This window comes from Rhinolophus sinicus, linkage group LG05 (genome assembly GCF_036562045.2).
Source record: "Rhinolophus sinicus isolate RSC01 linkage group LG05, ASM3656204v1, whole genome shotgun sequence".
Lineage (NCBI taxonomy): Eukaryota > Metazoa > Chordata > Mammalia > Chiroptera > Rhinolophidae > Rhinolophus > Rhinolophus sinicus.
This window is the reverse complement of record NC_133755.1, coordinates 65,412,039-65,439,278: the sequence shown is the minus strand read 5'-3', so window position 1 is coordinate 65,439,278 and position 27,240 is coordinate 65,412,039. Positions and strand designations below refer to the sequence as shown.

General features: G+C 41.0%; 1 protein-coding gene across 5 annotated transcripts in view; it reads left to right on the top strand.

Annotated features, from left to right (window-relative positions):
* The window catches only part of LIMS1 (LIM zinc finger domain containing 1), a 154,066-nt gene that overhangs the window by 34,293 nt on the left and 92,533 nt on the right, over positions 1-27,240 (top strand). Inside the window, exon 1 of one of the 5 annotated variants that reach the window (XM_019715013.2) lies at positions 16,338-16,477. The exons of 3 other annotated variants lie outside the window; for them this stretch is intronic. In XM_019715013.2, the coding sequence (XP_019570572.2) occupies positions 16,356-16,477 (122 nt within the window). In that variant the 5' untranslated portion in view covers positions 16,338-16,355. Of the gene's footprint in view, positions 1-16,337; positions 16,478-27,240 lie in introns of those variants that run through there. One more of the 5 variants, XM_074332323.1, reaches the window with a different exon arrangement.

Genomic DNA, 27,240 nt, shown 5'->3' with positions numbered 1-27,240 from the left:
TAGTTGTGGAGGGCACAGCTCACTGGTCCATGTGGGACTTGAACCAGTGACCTTGGTGTTATGAGCACCGTGCTCCAACCACCTTGTCAACCGGCCGATGTACTGGCATCTCAGATCAATCTGTTGCTTCTCACTGGTCCATGTGGAAATTGAACCGGCAACCTTGGTTATGAGCACTGTGCTCTATCCACTGAGTGAACCGGTCGCCACCGGCAGCTCAGCTCCAAGCTCAAGCCGTTGCTTTCAATCTAGTTGTGGAGGGCGCAGTTCACTGGCCCATGTGGGAAGTGAACCAGCAACCTTGTTGTTAAAAGCTCGAGCTCTAACCAACTGAGCCATCTGGCCTTGTTTTCTTATCAATTTAGCCATCCTATATTTTGTATTGGAGTATTTAATCCATTTATATTTAGAGTAAGTATTGCCAAGTATGTAGTTATTACCATTTTATTCATATTTATGATGTATTGTTTTCTTCTTCTTAAAGAAGTCTTTCTAACATTTCTTGTAATACTGGCTTGGTGGTGACGAACTCCTTTAGCTTTTTTTGTCTGGTAAGCTCTTTATCTCTCCTTTGATTCTAAATGATAGCCTTGCTGGATAGAGTGATCTTTGTGTAGGTCCTTACTTTTCATCACTTCCAATATTTTGTGCCAGTCCCTTCTGGCCTGCAATGTTTCTGTTGAAAAATCAGCTGACAGTCTTATGGGAGCTCCCTTTTGGGCAGCTAACTGCTTTTCTCTTGCTACTTTTAAGATTCTCTCTTTGCCTTTAACCTTTGTCATTTTAATAATGATGTGTCTTGGTGTAGCTTCTTTGGGTTCATCTTGTTTGGGACTCTGTGCTTCCTGGGTTTGTATGTCTACATCCTTTGCCAGGTTAGGGAAGTTTTCATAATTATTTCTTCAAATAGATTTTAAATCCCTTGCTGTCTCTCTTCTCTGGTATCCCTATGATTTGAATGTTTTATCTTTGATGTTGCACCAGAAGTCCCTTAAACCATTCTCATTGTTTTTATTTCTTTTTTCTTCTTGCTGTTCTGATTGGGTGTTCTTTGCTACCATATCTTCCAAATCGCTGATTTGATCCTCTGCTTTACCTAATTTGTTGTTGATTCCCTCTAATGTATTCTCTATTTCAGTTAATGTATTCTTTATTTCTGATTGGTTCTTTTTTATGGTTTTTATGTCTTTGTGTAAGTTCTCACTGAGTTCATGTATTCTTCCATTAAGTTCATTGAGAATGTCCTTATAACCAAGTTTTGAACTTTGTATCTGATAGATTGCTAGTTTCCATTTACTTTAGGTCTTTTCTGGAGTTTTGTCCTGTTCTTTCATTTGGGACATGTTTTTTGTCTCATTTTGGCCACCTGGTGGGAGCTACTAAATGAGCTGCAGTTGGTAGCTGCCCATTCTGTGCTTGGTTTCACATGGGAGAGGTTATGCTGTGAACCAACCCTGGTTGCCAGTGGTGCCAGGCTTGGGATCGCTTAGCAAGAGGTACAGGACATGCTGAAGACAGCCCCAGCTTGTTTGGTGTCTGTGGACCTTTGAAAGATATTAAGAAAGTCTGCAGCATGGGCCAGGCTAATTGCTTGTCAGAAACAGCTGTTGAAAGATGTTTGCGCTGGGCGTTAGAGTTGGGTGGGGAGGGGCCTAAAGGAATCAAAAGGTGTGTTAGCCAGTTCGAGGAGCATTAGCCAGTTTGATGGCAACTCAGTCTTGCGCCTGCCTGTGTCTGCTGACGGTGTGGTGGGAGGCTTACCCAAGGAACAATGGCATCTGCCAGCACTTCTGTCTGTGATAGAGCTGCTCCTCCAGTCCTTGCTCTGAAGCCAGACAGTTCAATTCCTCCCTGTATCCCTGGTGCTTTTCGAGTTGCTGTCCCTTCGCTGGAGCTTAGGACTAGTGTTAGTGAGTGAGTGAGTCTGTGCTTGGGCTGTTTAAGAGGAATGCTTGGAACCCCTGCAGCCCACCATTTCACCCAGACGGAATCCCTGCTGACTTTCACACCCAGATATTGTGGGGATTCCTCTTCCTGGCACTGGTAGTCTGGGCTGGGCATCTTGGTGTGGGGCTGTGACCTCTCGCTCCTCTGGGGAGCTCTTAAGAGCCGAAATATCCCTCATGAATCTTAACCACAATACGTGAGTATGGGAACAGCCTGTCTTGTGTCTCTACACAGTCTCAACATGGCTTCTTCTTTATATCTTTGGTTATAGGAGTTTTATTCATCTCGTCTTCAAGGGTGTTATTCTGTAATTTAGTTGTAGCACAGCCTTTTCCTACTCCTCCATCTTGATCACTTAGTCTTGTCTTTGTCTCCATATTCTTCATATCTTATTGTTCTCCATTGCCTTGCATTTGTTTCCTTTCTTTGAGGTACAGTTAGCATACAAGTTGCTCATATTTGAGTTTTACACTATAAGTTTTTACTCATAACATCATCACCACAATCAAGACAATGTACGTATCTGTCATCCTCAAATTTCCTCATGCCTGTTTGTCATCCTCTTCTCCCTGGGTCTCTGGGACTCTTGCCATTGGAGTATATGGGGGAAAAATCTTGGAAACACTGTCTTAAGGAATTCTCTTAAGTTCTAGGACTGGCGTAGAACCCTGAGGCAACTCCTGGCAGTTGAGCTTACCTTTCTGCTTACTTCTCTTTCATCCATGCCTCTTTTGGCTTAGAACCCAAAATTGTATTTTTGAATGTGTAGAGTGAGTTAGCTTTGTTGGTGCTCTGTAGCTTTCTGTGCTACATCAAGCATGCTTGACTAGTGCTTTCCATACCATAGTGAAGATTGAGGCTTAAAAAAAAAATTTCCAGTCCATTATTGACTGATGCATCTGTAAAAGATAATAAAAATCAGTTACCAGAAAAATGAAATTTAAAAAAATTCATGAGTACAAATCTCATTTTTTTTCTCTTTAGATTCAGCAAATAGAAAATTTCTCTGTAAAATTACTATTTCTAACTACTTGTTCCCAATTTTTCCACTGATTTCACTGCAACAAAATCTTATGATCACCGGTTATGGTGAATAGGTGATAGACAACCCTGCTTTTCCCCAGGGTGTTTCAGTGGGTACAGTGGTCTTTGGGCCATATTTTTAGAGTTTCCTGCTTGGAATATTCAGCAACTTTTGGATAGTTATTTTGACTTGAGAAATGAAAGGAAACTAACAGTTTGAGTATTTACTGTATGCCAGCCAGTGTGCAAAGCATTTTTTAAAATGATGTTAGTTGTAAGCTTGTCGTATATGGCCTTTATTATGTGTAGGTATGTTCTCTCTGTACCCACTTTCTTGAGAGTTTCTATCATGAATGGTTGTTGAATTTTGTCATGCTTTTTATGCATCTGTTGAGATGATCGTGTGATTTTTATCCTTCATTTTGGTAATGTGGTGTATTACTTTGATTGCTTTGTGGATATTGAACCATCTTTGCATCCCTGGAATAAATCCCACTTGATCTTGGTGACTGATCCTTTTAATGTAATATTGAATTCCATTTGCTTATATTTTGTTGAGGATTTTTTGCATCTGTGTTCATCAGGGATATTGGCTTATAATTGTCTTTTCTTGTGGTGTCCTTGTCTGGTTTTGGTATCAGGGTAGTGCTGGCTTCGTAAAATGAGTTTGGAAATATTCCCCCCATTCTAGTTTTGGAAGAGTATGAGAAGAATCGGTATTAATTCTTTAAATGTTTGGTGGAATTCACTAGTGAATCCGTCTGGTCCTGGACTTCTGTTTTGGGAGGTTTTTGATTATTGACTCAATCTCTTTGCTAGTTAATTGGTCTGTTTAGATTTTATGTTTCTTTACGATTCAGCCTTTGCAAAGCTTTTTTCTTACTTTATTTCTGAGTAGTCCTCTAAACAACCCTGCAAAGTAGGTGCTATTAGTCCCAGAGGAGGGGTGAATTAACTTGCTTGGATTCATATCTTCAGGCAAATGTTTCTGAATCCTTGCTGTGGGCCAGGTATGTATAATACTAGTCTCTGGGACTTTAACAGAAAGCAGAGCAAACAAAACTCCCTGTCCTTATGGTTCTTACATCTTTGTTGGGGGAGATAGATCACAAGCAATAAAACAGATGGTGATACACTATGTAGAGAGACATAAATTAGCGAAAGGTGTAGGGTATAGGAGGTGCGCATTGCACATTTAGTTAGGGTGGTCGGAGAAGTCTTCACTGCAGTGAAATTTGAACAAAGACCTGAAGGGGCTGAGGGAGAGAACCACTTAAAGCCAGTAGCCCTGGTAAAGGTCCTGGAGTTTTTTGAGGAACTCACTGAAGTTAAAGATTTTTCTCCCAGCTAGAAAATGGCTAACATCGGTTTGAACTAAAATTTGCTTTTTCTGTTATGCTTTAAAGTCTTTCTTCATTCTCCATGCTCCTGATTTAAAAGCTGCCCGAATCTAAATAAAGTGGAAATAAGTTTGGGAGCAGCAGAGAAACTTATGTGTGTAAGGGATTAGACTGAAAGTCTGTTCTTTGTGTGGATTTTGCTTTTGATTGGGTGTGGATATTTTCCAAGGCCTTGAATATCTTTTTGCTAAGGGTACAAAATACATGAGTTTTGTGGTCGAGTTTCCATTTTTAAGTGGATGAAATTTCTCTTGGAGACATAAAAGGCTACACAAAATCAGGGAAAGAAATTTTAAAGAAGAAAGATGATTAAAGCTTTGGAAAGAAGGCGTGCTTTTGTTTAAGCTCTTTGAAAATAAGGACTGTGTAAGTCATTCCCTGCTTGCAAATGACTTGGTACTTAGCAGACGCTGTCCTTGGCATTTGAGAGGAACCTTTGCTGTGGCTCTTTTCTCATTTGGCTGTTCGCCAGGCCCAAGACTTTTCGTCTGCACGTGCTGACAGCTCTGACCCAGAGCCTTTGCCCAGCTGCTGAACCTTGGACTCCTCTGTGCCCGCCACCTCCTTGGGTTTGGGAGCCCCAGATTGGGTTTGGGAGGAAGAGTAATGGTATTTGTCATTCACGACTGTTAGTTGTACCATTCTCATTTGAGCTTGAATGCAACATGAAATTGGCAGGCAGGCATTTCTGTACCCATTTTACAGATGAGAAATGTGAAACTCAGCAGTATTAAATAACTTGCTCAAGATGATTATCCCCCATGAAACCATTGTAGAGATTTGAACCAAAGCCCTTGGTTTCCATCTCCTCTGATGGCTGCTATGCCATCTCCTTTTCCAGCTACACTTTGGGTTTAAGCAAGCTTTTGTGGGTTTGTCATGATGTTATTATATGGAATTTAATATGTGGTAATTGTGAAAATTGCAGAATTATAAACTTAATATAGAATTGGCTTTAAATTTTTGTTGATTGAGTTGGAGATTAATTGAATGTTAGTTGATTTTTACAGTGCCTTGCTAATTAAACAAAAAAACAAAAACAACTTATTTTTTGAGTAGTTTTAGGTTCACAGCAAAGTTGAGGGGAAGGTACAGAGATTTCCCATGTACCCCCTGCCCCCACACATGCACAGCCTCCCCCACTATTAACGTCCCTCATCAGAATGGTACATCTGTTACAACTGATGAACCTGCACTGACACATCATATTCACCCAAAGTCCATGGTTTATATTAGGGTTCACCCTTGGTGTTGTACATTCTATGGGTTTGGACAAATGTATAATGACATGTATCCATCATTATGGTATCATACAAATTCTTTTCACTGCCCTAAAAAGTCCTTTGTGCTCCACCTACTCATCCCTTCTCCCTACCCCCACCTTGCTGATTTTTATGTGGACATTTGTTGACCCCAAGAAAGAATGTACCTGCTAAGAAGGACTGCCTGTGGTTAATGAGACCTAAATATAATCAGAGTCTCGCAGCCATTGTTTAGGGGGCCTCTCACACATAACTGCATGTCAGGGTAAAGCCGCAGACTGAGCTGCCAAGCTGCCTGCACTATGTTCATGCCCTCTTAACTGACCTTTATAAAGAAGCTCCTGGTATTGTATTTCGACCAATGGGACTGAGAACTACCCTGTCCAATCGGAGCTGGGCAGCTATAGCTTCATTTGAATCTTTGCTGACTAATCAGAGTAGCCATGATGCCGGTCGGAATGTGTGATTCTAACCAATCAGGACAGTGCTATTTGCACCAATCAAACTGTGCAGATTTGGAGACCTTCTTTGCATAAAAATGTATCAATCAGGGATAGGGGGAACTTCTCTATATAAGCCACTCCTTTGTCTTTGATGGAGCACACTTTCAGCTGCATTTCCCCAGCTGGAGCTGTAACACTTGAGCTGTTTCACTTGAATAAAGTCTCCCTTTACCACATTCCAAACTGGGGACTCCTGTTGGCATTGGATTAGTGGCAGAGACCTTCAGTTGACATATTTAAAAATTCAGGTAAGTGTGCTTCCAAATTTGGTAGGGGATGCTCTTATTATTTTTGAAATATGTATTTTTACCTGCTATAGTAACAGTCCCTTGGTAATCAGCCCTAACACCTGTTAAAACAAAAAGCTTAACTTCCACAGCTGAAAGCCTTTATAAAACAAAGGGTTTAGTGAGTCATATGCTAGTTAGGACCTGCTAAGAGAACCAGGACCTGGGGCATAAAGTCTAAACCCCCAGCAGCAGTGCCAGGTGGAGAAGGCAACATGTCCCTCAGCCTGGAGTTGACAAGCTCTTTTATACATTATGTTTTGGGAAAGAAAGATGTAAGTTGTTTGGAAAGAATTTACCTTGACTACAGATTGGGGGGCAGGATAAGGTGAAGCAGGGGCCGTTCTATGATAGGAGCACAGTCTGTAAGGAAGAACTATTTACTCCTTTTTTTCGGTTACATGCAACAGTCCTGAAAGTTCATGCTGATGCAGGATGTGGTGGCAACTAGTGGTTTGCTAATAGATGCCTAGAAGTTGATTCAAAGCTCTGACATACATTCAGGAATGTGAGCAGTCTTTTGTTAATTGGCTCACAGCTATTGATTGGTTAATTATTCCCATTTCTGTATCACTCTTTGGCCGCTGTAATTTAATTTAGACCATCTCAGAATTTTCCTCTTGTCGTAGTTGGAGTTATCAATCATATAAATAACCCCCCACTGTTTTTCCCCTCACTCGTGTGTCTTATCATTTGTAACTTCCCCTTCAAGGTCAGAGGAAGGGGGGTGGGATTTTTAAACCTGGAGTAGTATATTTTTTGATACTTTTGGAAACATATGCTTTTTAGAATGTGAACTAACTATTCTTCAAACAATGAACAGAAGTCAGCAAGCTTGGTGTTGATGGCTGTGTGGTACCTAAAACCCAGTCCTCCCCAAATGAGCTTGAAATAGTGAATAGTTTTGCTGTCCTTAGGTCCACAGAGCCCATACTTAGCAGACACTGACAGTTACTTCTTGTTTCAAGTTACGTTAGCCATCCAGATGTTCAGGGCTCTTCCTTTTTCTTCAGAAACATTTCTCATTGAGATTTGTCCAGGGGCCCTTTTGCTCTGATGTCGTGCTCCAGTTCTTTTTCCTTCCTTCAGATTTTACGTCTGACAACATTTTGTTGTAGTCAGCCTGTTGGACTGAATAGGTCTAGACTGAATACTGCCTTGCAGAGGTGGTTTTAGCTGCAGCCCTTCTTTTTTCATCTTCGTTTTGGGCACTGTTTCTTTTTCTCTTTAAAGAATTTTATGTTTTGATTTGTAATGACTATTCCAGAAATCAGTCTTGAGTCATCAGGGTTGTTTAGTCTTTCTTTGGTGTATTTGTGTGTGTGAGTGTGGTATTTTGTATTTGGATAAGGTAAAATATAGCATTCTTTGTTCTGTAGCCAAAACCAAATGAGGTTGCCAACAGAACAGAAAAAAGTAGCACGATAGTGCAAACAGGCACATGTGCTCAATGCCTGCATCAGGAAACAAAGTTACCTGAGGTAGGATTTGAAGTTCTTCTTGGCAGGTGAGATGTCACATGAGCAGAAGGCTTGGGAGCTGGGGAAAGGTCTGGTGGTAACATCGGTGTCAGTCTTACAGCAGTGACAGGATTATTATCAATTGGTTTTCTCTAATCATTGTACTTCTGTTTTGTATAAGGTTTTAGGATTTATGTACATGAACAAGAGGTACCAGTTACCAGGTTTTCTTCACCCTGTTTTATTGACCCTGTAAGGGGGTGGGAGAAGTCAGTACCAGTTGTAGTTCAATTTAACAAGTTTATTTTTTTTGTAATTGGAGAATATTGGGGAACTATGTGTTTTTCCAGGACCCATCAGTTGTCCTTCAATTTGGTTGTGGAGGGCACAGCTCAGCTCCAAGCCCAGTTGCCATTTTTTTTCAGTCTTAGTTGCAGTGAGTGCAGCCCACCATCCCACGTGGGAATTGAACTGGCAACCTTATTGTTGAGAGCTTGCGCTCTAACCAACTGAGCCATCTGGCTGCCTCAGCGGCAGCTCGTTGTCTTCAATCTAGTTGTGGAGGGCACAGCTCACTGGCCCATGGGGGAATCGAATCGGCAACCCTGTTATTCAGAGCTTGTGCTCTAACCAACTGAGTCATCCGGCCGCCCCTTAACAAGTATTTTTAAAGTGCCTTTGACAATTGAGTCTTACACCTTACACTGCAGTGGTTGAAAAGGTAAGGGACAAAGCTCCTGGTCTCAGAAGTTATACTCAAGTAGGGAGCAGCAAAAAATCCCATGCTACATGGCAGCATATGGTAAATATCCTAAAAAGAGATAGAGAGGAGTGATACAGTACTCACAGGACAGGGAGGGCTCCCTCAGGGGTTTATGACTACCTCAAACAAGGACACTTATCTGTTACTGCTTCACGTTTCCTGACACTGTTTGATCTGGACTCATCTGTCGAAATTCCTTGAAGATGGATTGGAAACTGGGAACACAGTATGATCTTTCAGAGCTATCAGTGCCCTAAGCATATCGTTTTATAACCAGTGGCCCTTACTTGTCTCCCCACTGAACCATAAGCTCATTAAAAGCTGTAAAACTGTCTTATTCCTGTTCCCTGAGACCTAGCACAGTGCCTGACTGATCTGGTGCTTTTTCAAGTTACTCCTTTTCTTGATAATGTCCTTTTCCTTCTCTTCTGCTTTGTGAGCACGCCAATACAGACTTCAGTTACCTACTCTGTAAAGCCTTTCCTGCTGCTGCTGTAACCTATAGCTCTTAGTAAACACTACCTCTCCTATTCCACAGAATATTTCTGTGCTTTGTGTGTATCTCCCAGTCTAGGAAGGTACTCCTGGGCAGGGGCCATGTCTTACTCATCTTTTGTGCCTACAGCAGTCAAAGTTACATGGTAGTCACTGGCTACATATTTACTGAAATGAAAATGAAGGGAAGTTTTTAATTTATAGGTGTGTGTTTGTGTCATGCGGGAGACCCTGCTCGCTGCGCCATTTGTCCTGCGGGAGACCCTGCTCGCTGCGCCATTTGTCGTGCGGGGCGGCCTGCGGGGTCTCTGCTCCCGCTCCCCACACAAGAACGCAGGATATGGTGAGGCCAAAAAGGAACACCCACGGAGCCATAGGTAGGGGAGTCATACCACTATGGTCTCACTGGAGGCTGGGCCCACCGGACGCGTGACCTGCCGTCCGCCTTTCTGCCAACCGACCAACGACTCTCCTCCACTCTCCTCCACTCTCCTCCACTCTCCTCTTTCGCTCTCTTCGGCTCTGCTCGGCTCCTCGGCAGTCCTCGGCTCTCCTTCGTAGCCACAGCAGTTATACCAGCGGCCAATCGGCTAACCGGCCACAGCCGAGGGCCAATCAGCCACAGCGATGGCTATCCACCACCCGAGCCAGCACCCTTCCACGTGAGGCCGAGAGCCTGTAAACTACTCTCTGGGGCTCTGTCCCCACACTTTGCCTCTCACCCCTGCTTTAGTGGTACAAAGTGGGTAATAATAAGTTAACACTTGCGTTGGCTCAAAAATTAATTTTTACTAACTGTTTTACCCCTTTATATTCTCAATAAATGTCAATTTCTCTATATTATAGTACTTTGTTTTTTAAATAAGAGAGAAAGGTGCTTCAGATGTTTTTAAACGACTGTTTTATGTTTCTGGGAACTTACAAAGTATTTTGGTGCAGCACTGAAAAAATGAAAATCTATTTTTTCTGGAAAACAAAATCTTGTTCATCTCTTCTTTCCTCTTACCAAGTGACTGTTGAATGAGCTCATGAGATTATATGTTATGATACTATAGTGAAATATGTAATAAAATTACCAGTTAGTCATCAGCAATTTCTAATTATGACTCATTTCATCTTCCTTCTTCTATTAAATTATTTTTTTATCACAGCACATGCATTGCACTTGGGAATGTAAAAACTTGTTTCATATATTTCTAACCCATATATCCAATCCTATTTTTTATACTCCCTTTAAATGGAAGCACTTTTATTTTGAAATAATTTTCAAATGTTAGACTTAACAGTATAATTTGGTGGTGTTATAAGATTTTGACCATATGGAGTATGAAATATCTATGCTTTCCTCTACCCCTATTCTCAGAGATTCCCTTAATTAACAGGTTAATGCTTTAGTTGAACTCTTAAAATCATTTCAGCTGTCATAAATATGAAAACTGTTTGTTTTAGCCCATGTTACATAAATAATTATTTAATCTAGCTCTCAAGAAAAATGATGACGTAGGGAAGTCCTTTCTATAAGAATAAATTCAATCTTAAATTCGGGTTAGCACCCTGGATTCATTATGCCGTGTCACCTTTGGTATGCATTTGTGGGATTTTGTAGATGAATTAGTGTTAAAATAAAATGAATTTAACATTGACTGTTCAGGGACTCATGGTTCCCAAGGAATATGTTTATTCCTAAACTTCTGTTACTCTTCCCTCATTACTAATTTGAATTGTTGAAGTGGACTTCTAATTTTCTAGTTTGTTCATTTGTTTGAGACATATTTATGAGAGTCTGCTGTCTGCCAGGTGTGTGGTTAGGTGTGGGAGATCTCTGAATAAGAATTAGCACGTACAGTAAACTTCCATTTGGGGTAAGACTAATGAGGAATTAGGCACATACAGTTCAGGATGTAAAGCTTTATTTTAGGGGTACCAGACCCTCTGGGTGCATCAGTGACCAGTTTGAGGGACGTTGGGAAAATTTCCCAAAGGAAGTGACATCTAGACTGAATCTCACCTGGTAAATGGGAAACAGCCTGAGGTGACATTCTAGGAAGGAAGAGCAGAAGGTGCAAAGGCGACGAGGGAAGAGAAAGGAGGATGCTGAGATGTGTAGGTGGGTCCCCGCGGCTGGCTGAGAACGTGGCAGCTGGGGGGTGGGCCCCGGCAGGGCTGGCTGGGAGCAGCAGCAGCCGGCAGGAAGGGGCTTCTTGTCAGGCTCAGACCGTTCTTTCTGCTACTCAGGTTTCCTTGGTTACACATAACAGGAATTGACTCTGGCAAACATAAGCTAAAAAGGAATGTACTGGAAAGATAGTAGGGTGGCTCCCAGAACTGAAGAACAGGCTTAATGTCCTGGTCTCTGAGAGGACAAACAACTAGAGCAACTCCTGGCATCATAGCAGAACTTGCGGAATTTCTCTGTAGGGTAAGACCATTAGCTGACTTGTTCCACCTGCAGAATATTAGTCTGTACAGTAGTTCCCCTTATCTGCGGGGGATATGTTCCAAGACACCCCCACCCCCTGCCAATGAATGCCTGAAACCGCAGATAGTACTGAACCATATATATATACATATATATATGTACATGGCTGTAATAAAGTTTAATTTATGAATTAGGCTCAGCAAGAGATGAACCATAGTAAAATAGAACAATTATAACAATATACTGTAATAAAAGTTATGTGATTGGGATATTTCGTCTCTCTTCTCACGTCTTTCTGATAACTAATCTGATAACTGAGACAGCCTATGATAAAGTTAAATTTATGAATTAGGCTCAATAAGAGGTAAACGATAATAAAATGGAACAATGATAACAATATACTGTAATAAAAGGTATGTGATTGTGGTCCCTCTGTCTCTTCTCTCCTCTCTCTGATAACTTTCTGTCTCCTCTCTGATAACGGAGTGACTAACGGGCAGGTAGCATAAACAGCATGGATACGCTGTGCGAAGAATGACTCACATCCTGAGCTGGACAGAGTGGGATGGTGCGCTATTTCATCCCTGTACTCAGAATGGTGTGCAATTTAAAACTTACAAATTATTTCTGGAATTTTCCATTTAATATTGTCTGACCATAGTTGACCATGAGTAATTGAAGATAGGAAAAGCGAAATCATGGGTAAGGGGGGACTGCAACTCAGATTTCTAGTTTTCGAGAAATAGAATCTGATTAGTTCAGGTCCAGTGCCTAAACGAAGACTGGTCATGCTGGCTGGGGATGGGGACACTATGTCTAGTCAGTCTGTTACGTGATCAGGTGAGCTGGGTCTGAAACAGAGAGGAAGGAGGTGTGTGTACTGCCCAGAAGGCAGTGTTGCGATGGCTCTGGAAGGGGGTGGGTTGGGGACAGTGATCAGGAAAGAGTGGAAGGTCAGAGGCCCGTTAGAAGGCTGTCACATTAATCCAATGCGAGGTGACGGTGCTACAAGCAGGGACTGTCCACAAGAATAGAAAGAAGTGAATAGACTCAGAGGTTTAAAGGGCAGAAAAGAAGGGACTTGGCATTTGGACATTGGGTGGTTTGAGAGGATGTTTCCTGAGTTAGGGATGATTCCCATGTTGCTGGCTTTAGCCACTGGGTGAATGGTGGTGCCTTTTGTGGAGAAGAGTTAGTTTCAGGAGAGGAATAGGGCTTTCATGTAGTTTTGAAGTGTTGACTTGGCATACCTAAGCACACCCTGTTTAAATGAATGCTTAGTTAGGTATGAACAGCTGTTCCCCTATAAATTAGTTCTGGGGTTCCCACTCTGCCATCAGGGCCCTCTCACTCTGACATAGCGTATGTATAGAGATGAATATGATGATCCTGTTGGGTTATAAATGTGTTCCATATTTGGGACCTAAGGAGAGTATACAAAGATGGAAAAATCTGGTAACACTTGACAGACTGGGCAAATCACGTTGGGTGAAACTACCCCAGAGTGTTTAAAAGGCCAGAGAGGAAAGACATGCAAGGGCATTGAACAGGTTATAAAATAGGTCTGTGTCCATTAAGAGAGTATTCTATGGAAAACATTTATCCCGATTTTCTTTATGTTTGTGTGAGACTTATAAAGGAAAAAAGAAGCATGGCAACAGATGGATGAAAAAGGCTGGGTCTTTTACCAGTGCACCAATCTGTCGCTGGCAATAATTCGGAACTGTAGCTCCATCTGCTGGAGAGAAGCAAACCCACTCTTGCACAGTTTATGAATGAAAGTGACCCTCTCTCCATAATCTTAGTGAGCCAACCAATATTTATATGCCGGGTAGCAGCACCTTGCCAGGCGCTAGGGTAGCAGCATGAAAAACTAAATGCATTCCCTTCTCCCATCGTACTTAGCTCTTGAGAGGCTTTTTGCTTTGAAGGAAGACTTCAGTTTAGCTAGTGTGCTTTTGCATTCTAAGTTCCATTCTTAGACTTCTTTTTGGGTGACTTTTAAAAAGTCATGTAACCTCTCTCTGAGCATCATTTTCTTATCTGTAAGAGAAGGACAGTGCCTCTCCTGCCGGCTCAGTTACCGTCATTAAATACTGAGTGTGTACGCTGGGCATAGGCGCAAGGGGCATGCGGTGAGTAGGAATCTAGCTCCTACCTGCAAGGAGATTAGAAAAAGAAACTCCTGCAATAGAAGTGAGGCCTCATGGGAGCCCCAAGGAGGAGTGCTGAATCCAGACAGGGGAAGGGCTAGGACAGGTTGTTTGAAAACCTGATGCTTCGCCTCAGTTGTACAAGGATGTTAGAGTTAGTGAAGGGAACATGGGGTAAGATAGTCCAGGCTGAGGAATCAGTATAAGCAGCAGCATTGAGATGAGGGCCCACAGTGTTTGTGTGTGTGTGTGTGTGTGTGTGTGTGTGTGTGTGTGTGTCGCTGCTGGGTTGCATAAAGCAAGTGGCAGGGAGTATCCAGAGACGAGGATTTGGGGAAATAGATGGGCCAGGTGATGTAGGGTTTGTGTGCTTCCTGAAGGGGCTTTGTGCTCAATGCAGCGGGAGCCACTGGAGAGTTGAAGCAAGTTCCTTAGACACCAGGTTCCTTAGAGAGATCACTTGCCGACTGGGTCTCGTAGATTTGTTTGCCGGGGAGGGACCAGGCTGGTGGGAGGTCACCTGGTTAGGAGGCTGCAGCAGCTGAAGAAGTGAGTAATCCTGAGGCCTGGGACTGTGGCCGAGCCAACAATGAGAGTGACGGGGGACAGATGGACAAATTGGAAAACTACTTAAGAGTTAAAATGAGAAATGGATGCTTTGAAGATAAGAAGGTAAATATGACCAGGAGATTTCTAGCTCTTGGTTGGATAATGTCCATACCTGAGAAAGGGCATATCAAGAGGAAGAGCCAGATTGGCGGGGGAGAGGGGAATGAATGGTTTTATAGTCATCTTGAGTTTGAGCTGTCTGTTAGAAGGGTGTCTCCGTGGAAACAGCCAACAGACAATTTGCTGTATGACTGAAGTTCAAGAGAAAGGTCTGGCTGGTGTTGTGTTGCTAACACAGAGGAAGTAGTGGAGTCATGAGAGGTGATGAAATCATCAGGGAGAATGTGCGCAATGAGACAAGTGGGGAGTCAGGCCAGAATTAGGGGGGCTGCCATCCCGAAAAGGCAGGCAGAGGGAGAGGGTCCTGCAGAGGAGAATGACTGGATGAGAACAGAGATTCCAGGGCAATGGTCTGGAAACTGCGGGAATGGAATTGAAAATTTCCAGGGGAGCGTTCATTGTTTATAAATTCCAAATGTAAGATAAAGCTCAAAAATTGCCTTCTGGATTTCTTCTTTAAGAGATGATTTGACCTTAATAAGAGATGTTTCCAGACCGCAGTGGGTTGAAGAGTAAATGGGAAGTGAGGCTGCACTTAGAAAAATTTGTCTGAAGAGAGGAGGAGGGGAGCGAGACAGTAGCTACAGGGACATACAGACTTCTCCTGGTCACCCTACCAGTGTGTACCCCGCTTTGTCTGTCATAATATGCTGTTTATTTCCTTCACAGTGCATGGTGATCAATAAAGAATTGGGGCACAAAAAAAGTCCAATGTTTCTCTCTTCTTGGTTTTAATTGCAATAACATAAGTTACTTTCTTAGAGAGAATTTTAGCTCAGAAGACTTCCGTTCTATTTTCTTTCTCCCAGGGGAGACCGTGGCTGCTTTCCAGGGTTTATATCTGTGTGGGGGGGGCTGTTCCTGGTGGGAATGGGGTGAGGGGGCTGCTTCTCACCACAAACAGCCTTTGCACGTCCCACTTCCTTCTACGTTCCACTCCCACCTCCCAAAAGAAAGGCAATAAATCAAAGCCAGAAAAATGTTCTGGCTGGAATTGGACACCATTGAGTATTGTGTGAGAAAAGCAGTTCTGATGGTTGGTTTTAGAGTAACATGAAGGTGACGCCTGTGTGGTGTGCTCCCCACACGCCCGCCGGCTGTGCTGCGTAGACCCTGCATTTCAGAACTTTGTCTGCCTCTAGCTTGCCTTAGGTGAGCTGTTTTACTGCTTCATGAGTCGGTGCAAGGAACCTTCATTCATGAAACAGGAAGGCTGCGTGAATTGCTCCGGGTTCCTGCATCATCTCAACTAAAGATCCCTATATTATTCTCCTGTGGAAACGTGGCCCCGAGGAGGCCTGGGAGGGGACTCGGGTGAATGTGTGAGGCCTCAGCAGCATGGGCCCTGCTCCTTCTCTGCATGGGGTTGTCAAGGATCAGACCTGGGACAGAAGGGACTGTTGACACCGCTCAGCCAGACAGAACTTGACTGGCCTGTCTCTACATTGGGCTGTGCCAGCAGGAAGATAAAGACGGGCTGCTGGACAGCCAAGTGGTAACGCACACGGAGGAGACTTAGAAGCTGTTAATTCAAACGTGTAGGTCTCGTCAAGATCCAGAAGGGTGGAGGCTGTCCACTTATGAAAGTTCACCTCTGTCTATGCTGATCGGTTATTCATTTTTCTAAGTATTTTTCTGCACATTCCAAATGCTTTCAATAAACTTTCAATAAATTGGATGAATTTTTAACTTAGTCAAGTATATAAAACAACTCAACAGGATATGAGTTATGACATTTAGGGGTGTTGTCCTGTTGCTTGAGAACTGTGGGGTTATCGTGTAACACCAGGTCACATGATTCGACTGAATGCAGGAAAAAAAAAAACCTCAGCTTGGTTTCATTGGCTTAAATATAGTTCAAGGCAACAGATACAGTTAAGATGAGGAAGTACTACTATACAGTATAGGAAGCAGATGCTTTTAAAGATAATTCACTGTGATGTGAAACTGGTTTCCCAAGCCCTGATAAATGAGTGGAAACAAGAGCTAAAGTACCAGAAAGGAGTTAAGAGGAAGGGAGCGTGGAGGCACATCAGGTAAAGTGCTTGGAATACCAGCTTGCTTTTTGCAGAGGTGGGGCTGTGTGTGCCAAGTGATTATGATGGAGGAGTGGAAGCTTGAGAAAAGTTAGAGAGAAGAAGTGGATGTGACGGCCTAGACCAGCCAAACACAGGAGATTGTATTTCAGGTTTGTTTTCCTTATGGTCTATCTCAGTTTTTTAAAGCAAATCTAAAAGAGGCCTGTCTAAACTTGCATATACAATAACAGAAAGCGTCTTGGGTAAGTTGTATTAATAGTAGCTTCTAGCCATATCCATTAATTTTTTTTTCTCCTCCCTGCTTCAGAGGGTAATGGTTGTGGGTCTTACTTTGTGTGGGTGTATATTTAATTATTGAATACATGTAAAAGCAAGTTCATCTTTTATTAGTTACAAAGTAAAAGTGGGTGAGGAAGGGAGGCTATACTCTTATGTTTGCAAGAAAACATTAACAACCTTGATAATGTTAAGTGTCATAAAGTTTATGGTCCTGTAGAGACTTATACTATAAAAGACCATGGTAATGCTTTTTGCCATTTCATTATATTAAATACTTGTAACCAAAATTCTGCCTAGGGTCTTAAAAAAAGTGTTTAACACTAAAGTTAGTGAACTTTTGTCTTGCCATGGTGGGAAAAAAGCAGCTACAACTAGTTGAGGAGTTTCTCTTATCAATCTACATAACTCCGTTTAAAAACCAGCAGGCTATTTTTAAAGGAGCTTGTTGCACCAAATCTACATTTGTAAAGCATTTATTAAGAAGTGATTATTCACGCCCAAAAAATCTTGTGTCTTACACATGATCTGCCTAACATAGTTAATTTCCTTAGGTGTTTAATGTATTTATGAAAACCTTATAGTTAATCTCCAAGTACATGATAACCTTGAGAGACTATACCTGTGATCTAGAATGGGCTGATATATCAGGGAGTCTCTTACATATATTACGTATTTTTATATGCGTTTCATGTATATAAACATAATCCTGAAATATGGAATAGTTATAGTGATTACTGTGTTTCCCTGAAAATAAGACTGGGTCTGATATTAATTTTGGCTCCAAAAGATGCACTAGGGCTCATGTTCAGGGGATGTCATCCTGAAAAATCATGCTAGGGCTTATTTACCGGTTAGGTCTTATTTTCGGGGAAACATGGTAGGAGAAGTTTTTTTCCAGGGACAAGAAAGAAAAAGTTGAAAAGAAGATGATCACTTTAATTTGCTCTTTCAGATTACTAAAAAGGGTACATACTGTAGTTTGCAAACAACAAGGCGATGTGCATGGTACATAAAATAAAAAATGAATAAAATACTCTGGATACACATACACAGTTAGTGCTATTAAAAAAATTCACACAACTAACCACACATAATCAGACCAGCATGAATGCTGTCAAGTTTTGGGGGATAACCAAAGGGAGGAGTGACCTATAATTCTAAAGGATAGCACCATTTAGTTGGTGGTTTTTGAGTTGGACTTTGAAGCATTAGTATCCTTCAACATTTGAAAAATGATGGGAAAGAGTATTTCAGGCAGTATTGGCGACAGCTTGAGCAAAGGTTTGTGGGTCAGTTTTACTTCTCTGTGCAGGTCCTCCATTGCCTTTCCATCGCATCTGGAATAAAACCTGGTCTGCAGGGCGTGCTTCGTCTGTGCCCTGCCCTTAGGCCCTCCGTCTTTCAGATGCCAGGTCTTTCCTGCCCTTTCCCAAGACTGGAGTGTCGGTGAAGCTGGGGCTTTGTCTTCATTGCTCGCTTCTGTATGACCAGAGCCCCGAGCACCAAGTGCTCAATAAATGAGAGTTGAATGAATGCAAGAAATTCCAGAAGGCATCTAATGTGCTATAGGACGTAAGATGTGTTTGAGGGATGAGAGTGATGGGGGGTACACGTGGAGTACTGGTCTTGGACACAGTAAAAACTTTTGGGGCGATTTTGCAGTGAAGTGATAGCAGTAAAATAGAGGACGGACTGGGCAGACCAGACAGAGTGGAGATGCGGTACCATATAAGGTTGTGTCAGCATCCTTCATTCAGGTGGCTTTTGACTTGCTGGCTCCACGCTGAGCACTTTGCTGGGTTCTGAGGATACAGAGATGACTGAGAAATGGTTCTAGTTGGTGGGACCAGATGTGTGAACGTCCTGCAGTTGAGGTCTCGGCAAAGTGACGTGGTGACAGCTTGAACCTGGGCTTTGTCAGAGAGGTAGGGAAGAGTCCTAAGTCTCATTGACAACTTCTTGATGTCAACAGCTCTGAGAGTTCCCAGAGAAAAAAACATAAGGCCATGAAGGGGACTTTAATTGTATGTCAACTATATGTCAATAAATTCGTAAAAAAATTTTTTTAGTTTTATTTCTTTTTAATGTAGAGGCCTTACAGTGAATTTGAACTGGGTCTTGCCCAAAAGTTCTTACCAACATATTGATTAATCCATTTATTTTCAGAAGAAAAATGTGCATAGGAGCAGTGCTCCTGTAATTGCCTGTACACTGGGTCACATTTTAGCTCCCAGTTAGTGCGGCACTTCTGGGACATATGAGATGTTGATTGATGTCTTGCCAAGTGATTGACTGAATTAAATGAGGTGATGTATAGGAAAGTATTTTATGTACCAGATATTGCTACAAATATATGATGGTATTGTTGAGACTGGGAGGTATGGGGGGGTAGATACTCTTAACACCCCAGATGAGAGTTTGGGATAGGATATATAGAGAACACGAAGAATTGAAAAATACATTTTACCAAATATTCTGGGTGGGAAGAGAGAAGAGGCAGATATTCTCTTAGCAATATATTCATAGAGCTTAAAAACTATGCTAAAATGAAATTTCTTTGCTACTGCACAGATGTTTATTTGCAGCCTAGAAAAGTGTTTAAAAACCTGATTCTTTGGGTTTAGCTGTTCATGGTTTTTCTTGTCACTAATTGGACAGTTTCAGACCTACCAGGAGAATCTGCCTTTCTCACTTATTCACTGAGCCTGTTTATCTCTGAAACACTTTGGTATAGTTGAAAGACCATGGGTTTTAGAACTGCCAGCCTTGGGGTTCAAATCTTCTGCCACTTGTATGATTCTGAAAAATTGACAATCTGAGTCCAGATTCCTCATCTGTAAATGGCAGTAATACCTAGTCCGTGAGTAGTGAGGATTAACTGACATAATGTATGTGAAAAGATCTTAGCTTGATATTTGGTGGGATTTAGGTGGTCAACAAATGTTACCGCCCCTCCCCATTTTTTTTATTGTGGTAAAATACATATACTATAAAATTTGCCATTTTAACCATCTTAAGTATAAAATTCATTGACATTAATTACATTCACAATGTTGTACCACCATCACCAATATCTATTTCTAAAACTTCATCACCCCACCCATTCAGCATTAACTCCCCGTTCTGTCCTCCCAAGCCCTGAAAACTTCTAATCCACTTTCTGTCTCTGTGAATTTGCCTCTTCTATGTGTTTCATATAAGTACAATCATACAACATATGATCTGCTGTGTGTGTCTGGCTTCTTCTTAGAGTTTCATCCACATTGTAGAATGTATCAGAACTTCTTTCCTTTTTATGGACCAATATTATTTCATTGTATGGATGTAGCACATTCTGTTTATCCATTCATTTGTTGAAGGATACTTGGGTTGTTTCCACCTTTTGGCTATTGTGAATAATGCTTCTATGAACATAAATGTAAAAGTATCCATTTTGAGTGCCTGCTTTCAATTCTTTGGAGTGTGTACCTGGAAGTGGAATTGCTGAGTCATGTGGTAATTATGTGTGTAACTTTTTGAGGGTCAGTTTCCAAACAGATGGCGGAACCTCTCTGAAGCCACCCACAGCCTGACTACTGCTGCAAAGACCTTCTTCTCTTGCATTTTCTGTTTTCTTTCTTAAATCATCTCCCCATTCTCTGACCTTTTCTTACCACGAATGCTTTCCCTTTCTCTTTCCCTTTCCCCCTTCGATTCTGTCACATCCTCCATCTTCTTTAAAGGGATGGTAAGGAGGAAATCTGGCAGGAGTTGGTCCTTCTTCTCCATTCCCCAGCCCCACCGTTTACACTTAGGCAGTAGCAGTGAGCAGTGGATAACAATCCTACGGAGAAAATGAGCAGCAGCCAGAATTTTGAAGCTAATTTTAATGATTTGCTAAAACATGGGCCAGGAGAGGAGAAATGAGAAAATATGGCAGACAAGTGGTAGGAATAGATAATGCAGCTGTGGGGAAGGGGATAGATTTTGCCTAGAAAGCTCCCCACACACCCCTGCCCTGTAAGGGTGAATTCTGTGGAAGTAATTAGAGTGAAGAGGAAGGAAAAAAAGAGAATTGGAATCTAGACTTTCCATGACTAAGCCCAAGATGACTAAATCAGCTATTGAACGTGTCCACAGGATTTCCAAGGTCTTAAAAGAAAGGGAAGCTTACTGAGAATGCACTTCTTGTTGCTAAGTGCTAAAATGTTTTCCTTCTATTTTTTAGTCCTCTCCAGTGGTTTCAAAGCAGAGCCTCTACCTTTGTTGTTTTAGGGTGAGTCTCACTACCTTTCACTTAGACCTATGCTGTCCAATTTGATAGCCATTAGCCACATGTAGCAACTTGAAATGTGGTTCATCCAAATTGGGATGTGATTTAAGTGTAAAATACAGGATTTTGTAATGTGAGGGGGTTTCCTAAGATGCCTGTTATAGATGAAGAATCTAACCTGTCCGTGAAGAAGTTTGCCCTGGCTGGTAAGAGGGAGAGCCAGGAGTCTAGCGCAGGCTGCCACTCCCCTTGCTGCTTGGTTAGAAATAAAGCATTCAAGGATTCCTTTTCCCCTAAGTTTGGACAGGGTCTGCCTCCTCCTCAAAATGCTTTCTGGGCTGCATTTCTTTATTCAGTAAACAGAGCTTATTACATTATCTAGAGTGGTGCTATCCAATAAATGTATCATGTGAGGCACATCGCATGTGTAGTTTAAAATTTCTAGTGGCCATATACAAAAAGAAACATGAAATTAATTTTAATAGTATATTTTATTTAATTCCATGTGCCAAACTGTTATCATGTCCAAACTATACACATATCATGTAATAATACTAAAAATTTATTGGAGGTATTGTACATGTTTTGTGAACCAAATCTTTGAAATCCTGTGTGTATTTTACAGTTAAGTCACATCTCAATTTGGATTAGCCACCTTTCAAGTTGCTACATGTGGCTAATGGCTATCAAATTGCACAGTATACATCTAAGAGAAAGGTAGCAAGACTCATCCTAAAACGTCAAAGGTAGAGGCTCTGCTTTGAAGCCACTGGAGAAATTACGGTGGGAGAAGAGCAGCTTCACCTAAGATGGAAAACTCTGTGGAAGAAAGGTACCATACATAAAAGGCAGGACTGCTCTTTAAAAGAAAGTAAGGGGGCCGGCCCCGTGGCTCAGGCGGTTAGAGCTCCATGCTCCTAACTCCGAAGGCTGCCGGTTTGATTCCCACATGGGCCAGTGGGCTCTCAACCACAAGGTTGCCAGTTCGATTCCTTGAGTCCCTCAAGGGATGGTGGGCTGCGCCCCCTGCAACTAGCAACGACAACTGGACCTGGAGTTGAGCTGCGCCCTCCACAACTAAGATTGAAAGGACAATAACTTGACTTGGGGAAAAAAAAAAGTAAAAAGACATTACCATATCGTCTGAGGACATTATTGACTAAAGGGCCATTTATGGAAAACAGTAAAGTCATACTGACCTTTATCACCACCACCAGTAGTGACCACAGGAAAATGTGTGGTGACTGCTAGATGCTAAACCATATTTGGGTGGGATGACATATCTTGGCAAATCTAACCATTAAGAAAGGAAACCACATATATATATTCCATTGCCAAAGAATCTTCTCCCAAATGCCTAATCTCTTTACAGATGGGGAGTTGTAATGTCGCTTGAGGAAATAACCATGAACAAACTACCTTATATGGGAATTTCCGCAGAATTCAAAATCTACGCAGAGCAAGATAAATGATAGTTTCAGACTTCTACTCCAGCAACACAAATTATGTAACAGTGTTCTTGGAATTCCCCCTTCATTCTTTTCCTACCTGTGATTCTGCCTGTTTTGTTGTCTTTGTCCCACTTAACCTGCGTCTGTCAGTCTTTTCCTCTTATACTTAGTTTTTTTGTTTGTTTTTTTGTAGTAAGCTATATACGTACTAGGAAATAGTACACCTGGATTCTGCTCTTGGCTCTCTTACATGTGGGATTTGAATTCTGTTTCTTCATCTGAAAAATGAAAAGGATTAGAATCCTTTATAAAGGATTTAGGTTGTCATTTTACAGTTTTGGAGCCTTTTTTTTTAATCGTGGTGAAATACAAGTGTATAGTTCATTGGCTTAAATACATTCACATTGCCAGAACTCTTTTTGTCTTGCAAAACTGAAACTGCGCCCATTAAACTATTAACTTTCCATCTCTCTCTTCCCAGCCCCTGGAAACCACCATTCTACTTTCTGTCTCTATAGATTTGACTCCTCTAGGTACATTATGTAAGTGGAATCACACAGTATTAATCTTTTTGTGACTGGCTTATTTCACTTAGTGTAATGTCTTTAAGGTTCATCCGTGTTGTAGCAGGTGTCAGAATTTTCTTCCTTCTTAAGACTGAATAATCCATTAGTGTGTATATACCACATTTTGTTTATTCATTTATTGGTGGATCCTTGGGTTGCTTTCACCTTTTGGCCATCATGAATACTGCTGTAAACAGGGATGTGCAAATATTTCTTGCTATTTTCAATTCTTTTAGATACATACCCAGAAGTACAATTCTTGGTCATATGGTAACTCTATTTTTTATTTTTTTGAGCACTGCCATACTGTTTTCCATAGTGACTGCACCATTTTATGTTCCCACTAACAGTGCAGAAAGGTTCCAGTTTTCTCTGCATCCCCAACATTTGTTCTGTTCTTGTTTTTATAACCATCCTAATGGGTATGAAGTGGCATCTCATTGTGGTTTTGATTTGCATTTCTCTGATGGTTTAGTGATGTTGAACATCTTTTCATGTGCTCGTTGACTATTTGTATATCGCATTTGGGGAAGAGTCTATTCAAGTCCTTTGCCCATTTTTCAGTCTGATTGGGTATTTTGTTTTTGTTGAGTTGTATGGGGTTTTTTATAGATTGTGGTTATTAATTCCTTGTCGTATATATGATTTGCAAATACTTTCTCCCATTCCTTGGCTTGTCTTTTAGCTCTGTTGATTGTGTCCTTTCATGCACAAAAGTTTTTCATCTTGATGTACATCTCATTTGTCTATGTTTACTTTTGTTGCCTGTGATTTTAGTGTCATATCCAAGAAATCATTGCCCAATCCAATGTCATGCTGCTTCCTTCCTCTGTGTTTTCTATGGAGAGTTTTATTTGACCCATTTGGAGTTAATTTTTGTATATGGTATGAGGTAGGAGTTCAAATCTATTCTTTTGCATGTGTATGTAGCTTTTCCCACCACAATTTGTTGAAAAGATTGTCCTTTCCCTATTGAATAGTCTTTGCACCCTTATCGAAGGATTGACTATATTTTCTTACCACAAGTTTAATATAATTGAAGAAAACTTACGACTTTTTATAAACGAAGTGGAAGGAAAAATTGATTAGTATTGTATTTAGAAGGAGAGATTGAAGATTGGGCAGCGGGATGATTAGCATTGCAGGTGTCAGAACAGTAAAGGTAAAATATACTGACATGTGATACTGTACATGAGAATTAGCAATGACCCTTTCTAAACTTTATTTTCTGAAAATCGTTCGCATGTAATATCTTTAGGAGCCACATGATGGCAGAAACAGTGCTTTGAAATCTGTGGACTTGCAAACATGCTGTAAAAGAATGTCTGCTTTGTATATACATCTTTCTTTAAAAAAAAAAAGAAGGTATAGAATTTAATAAAACGAGTCTTCAAATAGCTACCTTAAGAAATAAAACATTACAAATATAGTTGAAATCTCTTGGTACACTTTCCTGTTTTAATTATTTTCCCTCTTCCTGATTTTCCTCCATGAGGAAACCACTTTTCTGAATTTGGTATGAATCACTTCTGTGCATGTCTTTGTACATTTATCACACATTTATGTATTCTCAACAGTGCATGGAATAGTTTTTACCGTTTTAGAGTTTATATAGTGTATACTATTTTGTGTTACTATGCAAATTGTGCTTTTCACTCAGTATTATTTTTTAGATTTATTCATGTGGGTGGATTTGCATAGCTCTAGTGAATTATTTTTCTTTCATAGCTATATAGTATTCCATTGAAGAGATCACAGCTTTTTACATATATTTTCTTGGTGATAGACATTTAGAGAGACAATATAGTAGAGATTATAGACTGGGGAGCTGAGGACATAATGTCACTTCCCAGTGCTATCACTTATCATTGGTAGACCTCAATTTCTACTTCTGCAAAATGGAGATACCACTTATGTCACAGAGTGTTGTGAGGGTTAAATGAATAATATGTAAAGTGTAAATACCATAATTGTTATTATTACTGCCACAAGATGGCACTAATGTAGAATCAGCATTATTTTGTGACATGTTAAGTTCCGATGGACCTGGAAGTCATCCTGAAAGAAGGGGGTAGAGTAGTGAAGACAAGCGCCTGTAGACAGTTGAGGTGGCTTCTTTCGATGACTTCTGTTTTGTCTGAAGTGGGAGAGGTTGTCCACCAAAAGTGATAGGAAAGGAGGGTGGGGCAGGTGATTTGAGAATCCTGGGGGTTTGAAGTGGTGTTGTTGGAGGCATGACCTGGCTAGGTACATGCAGGAGAATTTTCTGTGTAGGTGTACGTGCTTTTCTTATTTGCTGTGTTTTTCCCTCAGCCTTTATACCTGACAAATCATGAAGGCTCTACCTCTGCTCTGCAGTCCTCTCTCCTCCTCCTCCCGTGGCACATCTTGGGACCTGGACTGTCTTCTCCAACTGGATGTCCCCAGGCTTATAACCCTCTCCAGCCTGAATCCATTTATGGCTTTATGTCACTTGTCGTATAAATTCCTTAGCCTGGAGTTGACAGGTCTTTAAATTATGGCCCAAAGCTGCCTTGATGCCTTATCTCCCCCTCTTCCTCAGCTCAATACCATGTTTCCACAAAATGAGGCTACCTACCCATTGTGCTCTGGGTCACCTTTCTACGCCTTTGTTCTATTTCTTTTTTTCCCCACCTAGAATATTCTCTTCTCTCTCTCCATGTCCTCCTTTCGAAATTTAACGTATCCTTTAACGTCCTTTATGTGATCTTGGGCAAGTTATGTAACATCCCTCAGATGTAATACCCTCAGATTCCTCATTTTAAAAAGCACCCAGTAAACCTGGGCTCTTACCCCAGACCTTCTCCTGCCTTGTCTGACTGCAGGGAAGCCATGCTTGTTTTCATCCCCATTGGTTGAAATGTTTTTAACTTAAAAACAATTTATTAGAATTTTCTAACATAAAAATGGAAGAAATGAATCCCTAAATACTAATTAGCCAGACTTAATTATATATTGCCATATTTGCTTTATATATCTTTTTCTCTCTAATTAAGTACTGACATATAACACTGTATTAGTTTCAGCTGTAGAACATGATTCAATATTTGTGAATATTGGGAGATGATCACCGCAGTAAGTCTAGTTAACATCCATCACTGTACATAGTTACAAAAATTGTTTTTCTTGTGATGAGAACTTTTAAGATCTACTCTCTTAGCCACTTTCAAATATGCAACGCAGTATTAACTATAGTCACCAAGCTGTACCTTCCATCCCTGTGACATTTATTTCGTAACTGGAAGTTTATACCTTTTGACCTCTTTCACCTATTTTGCCCACCACTCCCGCCGCCTCCGGCTGCCTCCAGTCTGTTTTCTGTGCTATGAATCTATGAGTTCAGTTTTCTGTTTTGTTTTGTTTTTAGAGTCCACATGCAAAGAAGATCATATGGTATTTATCTTTTTCTTTCTGACTTATTTCACTTAGTGTAATGCCCCCCAAGGGGCACAAATGCATGTTGTCACAAATGGCAAGATTTCCAAACTTTCTTTATGGTGGAATAATATATTTTGTGTGTGTGTATTATATTTTCCTTATCCATTCATCCATCGATGGACTCTTAGGTTGTTTCCATGTCTTGACTATTGTAAATAATGCTTCAATGAACATAGTGGTGCATGTATTATTTTCAGTTAGTGTTTTCAATTTCTTTGGATAAATACCCAGAAGCGGAATTGCTGGACCATATATGGTAGTTCCATTTTTACGGTTTTGAGGAACCTCTGTACTGTTTTCCATCGTGGCTGCATTAATTTACATTTCTACCAACAGTACACAAGGGTTCCCTTTTCTTCATATGCTCACCAACACTTATTTCTCATCTTTTTTATGATAACCATCCTAACAGTGTGCGTGGTGCCTCATCGTGGTTTTGCATCGCATTCCCTGATGATTAGTGATGTTGAGCATCTTTTCATATGCCTGCTGGCCATCTGTGTGTCTGATTTGGAAAAATGTCTATTCAGATCCTCTGCCTGATTTTAGTTGGGTTGTTTGTTTTTTTTTGTTGTTGTTTTGTTTGCTATTGAGTAGTATGAGGTCTTTATGTTTTGGATATTAACCTCTTAGCAGATAACATGATTTGCAAATAGTTTCTCCCTTTCAATAGGTTGTCTTTTGTTGTTACTTTGCTTGGCTGTGCAGAAACTTTATAGTTTAATGTAGTCCTACTTGTTTCTTTTTGCTTTT